General features: G+C 54.0%; 1 protein-coding gene across 1 annotated transcript; it reads left to right on the forward strand.

The window, feature by feature from the left end:
* The first annotated feature begins 1,350 nt into the window (after positions 1-1,350).
* On the forward strand, positions 1,351-5,628 carry LOC122922496. Its single transcript, XM_044273101.1, has 2 exons — positions 1,351-1,923; positions 5,570-5,628. Exons 1-2 carry the CDS (start codon positions 1,351-1,353, stop codon positions 5,603-5,605), a joined length of 609 nt encoding a protein of 202 aa, XP_044129036.1. The 3' UTR covers positions 5,606-5,628.
* Positions 5,629-8,450: the final 2,822 nt, after the last annotated feature.

Consider the following 8,450-nt stretch of genomic DNA (forward strand, 5'->3'; position numbering starts at 1 on the left):
TATACACTGCACAGTACCACTTCTCCTGTCCTGTATACTGGGTGTAATCCTCAGTATCTGCTCTTATTCTGTATATATATACACTGCACAGTACCACTTCTCCTGTCCTGTATACTGGGTGTAATCCTCAGTATCTGCTCTTATTCTGTATATATACACTGCACAGTACCACTCCTCCTGTCCTGTATACCGGGTGTAATCCTCAGTATCTGCTCTTATTCTGTATATATACACTGCACAGTACCACTTCTCCTGTCCTGTATACCGGGTGTAATCCTCAGTATCTGCTCTTATTCTGTATATATACACTGCACAGTACCACTTCTCCTGTCCTGTATACTGGGTGTAATCCTCAGTATCTGCTCTTATTCTGTATATATATACACTGCACAGTACCACTTCTCCTGTCCTGTATACTGGGTGTAATCCTCAGTATCTGCTCTTATATACACTGCACAGTACCACTTCTCCTGTCCTGTATACTGGGTGTAATCCTCAGTATCTGCTCTTATTCTGTATATATACACTGCACAGTACCACTTCTCCTGTCCTGTATACCGGGTGTAATCCTCAGTATCTGCTCTTATTCTGTATATATACACTGCACAGTACCACTTCTCCTGTCCTGTATACTGGGTGTAATCCTCAGTATCTGCTCTTATTCTGTATATATACACTGCACAGTACCACTTCTCCTGTCCTGTATACTGGGTGTAATCCTCAGTATCTGCTCTTATTCTGTATATACACTGCACAGTACCACTTCTCCTGTCCTGTATACTGGGTGTAATCCTCAGTATCTGCTCTTATTCTGTATATATACACTGCACAGTACCACTTCTCCTGTCCTGTATACTGGGTGTAATCCTCAGTATCTGCTCTTATTCTGTATATATACACTGCACAGTACCACTTCTCCTGTCCTGTATACTGGGTGTAATCCTCAGTGTGCAGGAGCCAGTGGTCGGGTGTGGTTGTGTCTGGAGGAGCTCCTGCTAATTGCTGACAGACTTCCAGGGATTTTTCCATCTATCCCAGCCCAGGCCCTGCCTCTCTCTCCCCAGGGAGGTGGTGGGGTCCTGGGCTATGAAGCGACTCAAGACCCAGGATCCTGCTTCCCGGGGTAGGCCGGCGGGAGGTAGGGGAGGTGAGCTACCGGCCTCAGTTCCATCTTCCGCCCCGGGGGTCAGAAGATCCAGCAGGAGTCGTGGTGCAGCGGCCCCTGCAGCCCCCGGAGGTGAAGCCGTGTCCATCGCCGGCGGTTCCAGGAGGGCGGACAGTAGCCCTCCAAGAGGTACGCGGAGTGCTCCTGGGGATGGGCTGGTTCCGGTTGAGGCTGACTGGGGCAACATGAAGCCCCGGGAACTAATCGCCGTTTACAGCTCCCGGATCACGGCCTACCTCCAGGAGTTCGAGGAGGAGAATAGGACCCTCAGGATGGTGAGGGAGAAACTAAGGCTTGAGAGGGGGAAGGTGGACAAAGCGGCCAGAAAAAACAGGCCGGAAATAACAAGAAAAGTAAAAGGCTTAAAAGAAATTATTAAAGAGCTGCAGGAAAGAATGGGGGCCATTCTGGAGAACAGTGGCCCCTTTAAGGAGAAGCTCATGAACGACAAAAGGTTCAATGAAATGGCTGGAAGCCGTGAGCAGCAAGAAGATGACTCCTCTAGTGAGGAGGAAGAGTCGGACATGGGGGGGCAACCTGCGGAAACTGGCATCACCGCAGAGCAGGTGTGCCTGCCCCCCACTAGTTCCGATGAGGAAATAGACTTCAGTGAGAGCAGCGGAGTTGGGGGGCAGCTTATGGCCGAGATACGCCACCTGGAGTCCCCCAAAATTCGTGAGGACATTTGTTTTGGTGATGAATTACCGGAAGATGAGCCAATAGGAAAGAAGAGAAAGGCAAAGACATTAAATCCAGAGGTGAGGTATGTCTATGTGACCCACCCTGCGTGCCCGGGGCCGGCTGCAAAGCCAGCTCAGGGCACGAACCCCACCATCCTCCCTGGCCCGGTCTCTGCTGTGGGACCGGTGCGTAGGAGTGGGGAGAAAGATGTGGTAAAGATGGCGCAGGACGCCGTCCCTGTTTGCGGTAACAGGGGCGGTGAGGAGAAGCAGGAGGGGCCAGACAGGAAGGCTCCCGGGGCGAGTGGCGAGGGGGGCATGGTTGGTGGTCGGGTGGCTCCGCCCGCCTCTGCTGGGGCACTGGACAGGTGCCGGGTGGAGGTGCGGCGGGGCGATGTGGCTGCCACTGCCCCCCTTGCGGAGGTCGTTGCCGGGATCCCTGTCCTGGGGTCTGCGTCCTCTGCCCCGGTCTGCTTCGCCGCTCCCGTGCGCCCTGCAGTCCCCCCTGTCGGTTTTGGCATGGCAGTGGGGGACGGGGGTCCGGGGGTGGTGGGGATGGCTGTGGGTGGAGAGGGTGCGGCCGCGGGTACAGCGGTGTCCCGATCCGGAGTTGCAGGGGGGGGGTGCGAGGTGGCTGCCTCCGCCCCTCCCAAGTTGTATGCCCGGGTCCTTGCCAGGGTTCCAGTCTCCTCTGCCCCGGTCTGCTCCGCTTCGGTCCCTTCCGCTGGTATTGTCGTGACGGCGGGGAGTGGAGGCGCAGTGGGAGTGGTCCGGGGTGGAGGGGGTGGGGCTTCGGATACCCACAAAGGGGCTCAGAGCAGCGTGTCTGTAGGCAGAGAGGGAGGGGGCGGTCCTGATGCGAGTGTGGTGTGCACCGCCCCTCCCTCCTGCACTGTCCGTCAAGTGGATAAGGCCGGCGTGGCTGGGACCAGTGGTTCTACAGCCTGCCGGCCCGAAAAATCAGGAAAGACTGTTAACAATGTGTCCAGCAAGGAAATGATGGACAAAACAAATAAAGTGACCTCTGTCCCCTCTGGCCCAGCAGTGTGTGTGGGTGGAGGGGAGAGTGCGGTAGTGGCCACTGAAGAAGTGGTCACTTGTGTAAATACAGTTTTTGTTAGTGGTGTTGCCCCGGGCCCTGATGGAGGGGTGAATGTTGGAGGTCGGCCGGCCACTGTACAAGTGGCCGGTGCGCCTCATGTGGCCCCTTCAGAGGGGTCTGGAGTGACACCTGCTGTAGATAGGTCTGGGGGGGGTGGGGGTGGGCCCGGTCCGGCTGCCCCTCCTGCGTCGGTTACGCCTGGCAGAAGTTATGCTGGTGTGGTCGCCGGCGCAGGGGGGGAGGGGCGGTCCCCATTGTCCTCCCCATTACCAATGTCTGGTGACGGTAACTTGCAGCGGCAACTTCTAGAGGCTCTTAGGAGAGGGGAGAATTCCATTACAGTAGGGGGGCAGCAGGTGGATCTATCCTTCTGGATAGACAGGCATGGCCTGCGTGCCTTCCGAGAGCAAGGCGGGGGCGAGACCACCTGGTCCTCACCCACAACCGGCCCTGGGTCAGCCAGACGGAATGTTGTCTGTCTGAAATGGAGAGGCAATGAAGCGTGCCCTACCAGGAAGAGGGTGGCGGAGCTTCTCTTTCAGATGGGCATCAGGGCATGTGACATCTTTGCCCTGATACATCCGTATGGCACCCGGGAGTTTGATGTCAGTTTTGCCCGGCCAGAGGGTCTTGAACTTTTCTGGTCTGGGTATGAACTGGCAAAAGACCAGCCGGACTGGCAGGGGTTTTTTTGTGCAAGCGATAACCCGCCAGAATGAGGTCAAGAAGGTGACCGTTCTGACCCGTAATGAGTCACTTTCTTGTGTTGACATCTTGACCTGGTTGAGCAGGTACGGGGACGTCCAGGGTCTTCCTAGCAAGAACCTGGATGAGTTTGGCATCTGGTCGGGTGCCTGGACGTTTCAGATTAAGTTGAAACATTCAGGGGGGTCGGTTTCCCACATACCGTCATCTGCTTTCCTTGGTCGGGATAGGATCATGGTGTTCTACAGGGGGCAGCCTAAGCTGTGTTACAAGTGCGGCAGCCCTTCGCACTTCAGCGCCAGCTGCCGAGTGCAGAGGTGCGCGTTGTGCGGGGGTGAAGGCCATCTAGCTGCATCTTGTGGGCAGATTAGATGCAACCTGTGTGGTGAGCTAGGGCACCCGTTCAGTCGTTGCCCTCGCTCTGTCGCCAACGTGGCTCGTGCACGCGCAGAGGCGAGCCGGGAGGCCCCCACTGCCGAGGCGAGTGCTGGCGAAGGCGACAGGGCAGTGGGGTCGATGAAGAGAAAAGAAAGCCCGTCCCAGCAGAGACGGAGGGAGAGGCGTCAAATGGAGAGGGGGCAGGTGGAACCCCCTCCTGGGGTGATGCCTGTGCCCTCCCAAGAGAATGCCTCTCCTAGAGCTGAGACCCTGGGGGATATCGAGGTGAATGAGGAACTCACGAGACTAGACCGTTCCGAGGTGACTCTGTCCTCTTGCTACGAGAGTGCAACAGAGGAGAGTGAGACAGAGTCTAAAAGAACAAGAAGGAAACGTCTGACCAAAAAAAGATCTAGCCCGGCTAGAGTGCCTGTGGAAGGCAAAGCCAGCTCCCCCCTGGACCTCTCTAATCCTGACTCTCTTCCCCTGGATCTTTCCAACCGGTACCTCACCTTGGATGAGATCTCTTCTTCCGGGGAGGAGGTTGAAGGTGGGGAGCCGGAGGGGCAAGAGAAGGAGCCTCTGGAAGGGCCCGCGCCTCCCTCCGGTGAGGATGCAAGGTCCTCGGGAGGTGGGGCGGGTCCAGACGCTGGTAATGGGAATGACAAGGGTGGTGCGAAGGGGGAGGCGGTGGTGACTAATGAGATGGACACCACTGTCTCTCTCAAAAGAGATCGTGCCACCTTAGGGGGTAGCCCCAAGAGGGGTAAGAAAAAGAACAAGAAGGGGAAGGGAAGGAAGAAGGCCGTCTAACTTAATCACTCTGTATGGCGGCACTCACTCCGTTGACGCTGGCGACCATTAATGTCGCCAGTATTAAATCGGATGCGGCTAGGTTTGCAGCCTTTGATTTTCTCAGCCGGGTTGAAGCTGACATTTTATTTTTGCAAGAGACCAGGCTGCCAGATTTGGCGGCTGTGTATAAAGCAAAAAAGGAGTGGAGGCGTGGTCCATCATATTGGTCTCTTGCGGCTGAGCCGTATAGCGGAGTGGCGGTTCTTTTTACCGCACCAGTAGAAAGCCGACGAGTGATTGAGTTAGAAATGGGGAGGTGTTTGATTTTAGATGTCCTCATGAAGGGTCAAGAGCTTCGCCTGATAAACATCTATGGTCCCCAAACCAGGTGGGATCGGAAGCGTCTCTTTATGAGGATCAAACCTTTCCTTTTTACGAGTCGGCAGGTGGTCTTTGGCGGGGACTTTAATACAGTCACAAGGTCCCAAGACCGGGGAGGCGCCAGAAACCGGCTGGCTTATGATAGTGTATCCCTGAATAGCATAGCTAGCGAGGCTCGCCTGGTGGATGTCCACATTAGGCACACCCCAGGCCACGGTGGTTTCACTTATTATAGAGGTAGTCAGATTAGGTCTAGAATAGACAGGTTTTATTTAAAGGAGGAGACTACTTTTTCACCTTTAGAGGTGGTAGAGGTGGAATTCTCTGATCACTGTATGATTATGTTCTCTTTGAATGTTGCAGAATCCCCCCAAATGGGAAGAGGCTATTGGAAGCTAAATTCGGCCCTCCTGGAGGAAGCAGAGGTGAGACAATCCTTTAAGGACTTCCTTCAGAGTCAGGTAGAGTTGCTGGATCTTTGTGACACTAAGTCTGAGTGGTGGGAGATATTCAAAGATCGGGTGGCAAAATTCTTCCGCCAGCTCTCGAGCCTCAGGTCCCTGGACAGGTACCGCTTGTATCAGGGTCTGAGGAGGAAACTCGAACAACTGGTCTCGACTGGAGGTAGCCGAGAGGATATCTCCAGGGTGAAATCTTTGCTTAAGAGGTGCCAGTACGATAGACACACATCTTTGGTTTTTGAGAGGGATTTCGGGAAGTACCGCTCGCCCGACCCTTACAGAAACTGTAAGATGTCAGTGAAAAGTAAGTTGGTGACGGGACTGGTCGATGGTACGGGATCTCTGGATAGGTCCAGATCAGGGATCTTGGAAATCGTCAAGTCCTTCTACTCGTGCCTCTTGAGGAAGAAGGATCTGAATCGGGACAGGATTTCGGCTTTCCTGGCTGAAACCATCCCTGAGTCAAGAGTAGACCTCTCTCTTGGCGTTTTGATAGAAGAAATCAGAGAAGAGGAAGTCAGCCTGGCGATCGAAGGGCTTGCCCTAAAGAAGTCGCCAGGCCCGGATGGCTTAACATCCGAGTTTTATAAGACCTTTAAGGACTCCTTGGTTCCCCTCTTGACTAAGGTATTCAATGAGTGCCTTTCCTCGGGTGCTCTGCCGAAGTCAATGAGGAGGTCAGCTCTGATCCTTATATCAAAGGGTAAAGATCCGAGCCGTATTGAGAATTGGCGTCCCATAGCGCTTCTCAATACGGACAGAAAGATCCTGGCCAAGATACTGTTTAAACGGTTGGTGCAGTTTGCGCCCCGGCTCCTTTCGGAGACCCAACATTGCTCAGTTCCAGGCCGAAGCACGTTTAGTGCTGTGCTCGGTGTCCGAGAGGCAGTGGAGCAGAGTAGGGCGGGTAACTGGAAGGGGTACATGCTGGCTTTAGATCAGGCAAAGGCTTTTGATCGGGTTGACCACGAGTACCTCTGGGCAGTCCTTCTGAAATATGGCCTGCCGGGGGGGTTTGTCGATTGGTTAAAGATCTTGTATGCAGGGGCAGAGAGTTTCCCTCTGGTGAACGGTTGGTCTGGCAGCCCTTTTGAGGTCGGGTCTGGAGTCCGCCAGGGTTGTCCATTGAGCCCGCTCTTATACGTGTTTGCGATTGATCCTTTTATTAGGAGGATTGATCGAGGACCGTTGGCGGGAGTCAGGATGAGTCTGGAGGAGCCGGAAGCCACTCTGAGGGTGGTGGCGTATGCCGATGACGTCACTGTTTTCGTGTCCTCGGGAGGGGAGGCGGAATACGTGATGTCGGAGGTAGAACGCTACTCGGAAGTTTCCGGGTCCGTGATTAACCGGGATAAGTGTGAGAGTCTCTGGCTGGGAGGGGGTGATCCATCTTTCGGTCTCCCGGACACCCTCCCAGAGCCCCAGTCGTCAGCCAAAGTCCTAGGCGTTCAATTCGGCCATGGGGATTATCCCACCCAAAATTGGGACAGCAGGCTCACGATCGCCGCTCAGAAGGTTGACCAGTGGAAGGGTTGGTCTTTGACCCTCAGGGAAAGGGTGAACCTGATCAAGACTTACCTTCTCCCTTTGCTTATCTATTTGGCCAGTGTATGTGTCTTGCCAGAACCTCTCTGGACTCGGGTTTACAGTCTGTTCTTTCAACTGTTATGGGGGAATAGGCTGAACCTAGTCAAGAGAGAGGTGACATACCGTACGAGGAGATTAGGGGGGTTGGGTATGGTCAACCCAGTGGTGTTCCTCGTGAACACCTTTGTTAAGATCAACCTGGCAAACCTCTGGAAAGAGAGGGCTCCTCCGTGGGTAGTCTCTTGCAGGGGTTGGTTTCGGCCTTTCTTCCAGGAGTGGGAGACAGGAGGGCAAGTGAAGGATTTGCGTACACCTCACGGATATCTTCCGGCTTATGTCACCCCGATTCTGAAGGTGATCCGCCGGTGGGGTTTGGGAGTGAGGGAAATCAAGACCCAGTCAAGGAGATCCCTTGACGAGAGGGTCTTGTTGACCCACTTCCGAAAGCCCCTGGCCCTTAAGGATTGCCCAAGCCGGGATCTAGACAGGGGTTTACAGTTGTTAAATTCGGCAAGGATCCCCTTGAAGTTTTGGGACTTGGCTTGGCGCTGCTTTCACGGGAAGCTGTATGTAAGGGGCAACTTGAGGTATAGGAACTCTGATGAAAGGGGTTGTCCCCGGGAGGAGTGTGGCGACATACTGGAAAGTATGGAGCACTTCCTGCTTCAGTGTCCCTTTAATACAGAGGTATACAAACGGGTGGGCGCATCCATTGGCTGGCCTAGGCTAGCCAACCTCTCCTATGCGGAATGGGCTTATGGAGCATTCAAAGGTTTGGGAAGAAGGGACCCATGCACAGCTTTTGTAGTTAGCATAGTGGTCAGGTACTTCACATGGAACGCACGGTGTTTAGTTTCAACCCAGCAGAAAGTCCTCCCTGTGGAAGAAGTGTGTAGGAACATTCTAGGTGACCTGGCGAAGGTTCGCTCTCTTGAGTGCGAGAAGGTGGGTACGGATGGGGTCTCTTACCTCTGGAGAGGCTTCACCTTTGATGTGCCTTAGCCTCAGTAGCACTTTTCCTGGTGTTGGGCTGAGGCTTTCACATTAGGTTTTTGTTTTGTATTTAAGATGAGTTTTTGAAGAAAGGTTTGCAAATGACTGAACTTGGGCCTTCGGGTGGATTTTAATATTGGTTTGTATAGATAGATATGGTTGTTATAAGATGTATATATTGTATGATAGGGTAAGTGGGGTGT

This window comes from Bufo gargarizans, unplaced genomic scaffold (assembly GCF_014858855.1).
Source record: "Bufo gargarizans isolate SCDJY-AF-19 unplaced genomic scaffold, ASM1485885v1 fragScaff_scaffold_395_pilon:::fragment_2:::debris, whole genome shotgun sequence".
In the NCBI taxonomy this organism is placed as follows: domain Eukaryota; kingdom Metazoa; phylum Chordata; class Amphibia; order Anura; family Bufonidae; genus Bufo; species Bufo gargarizans.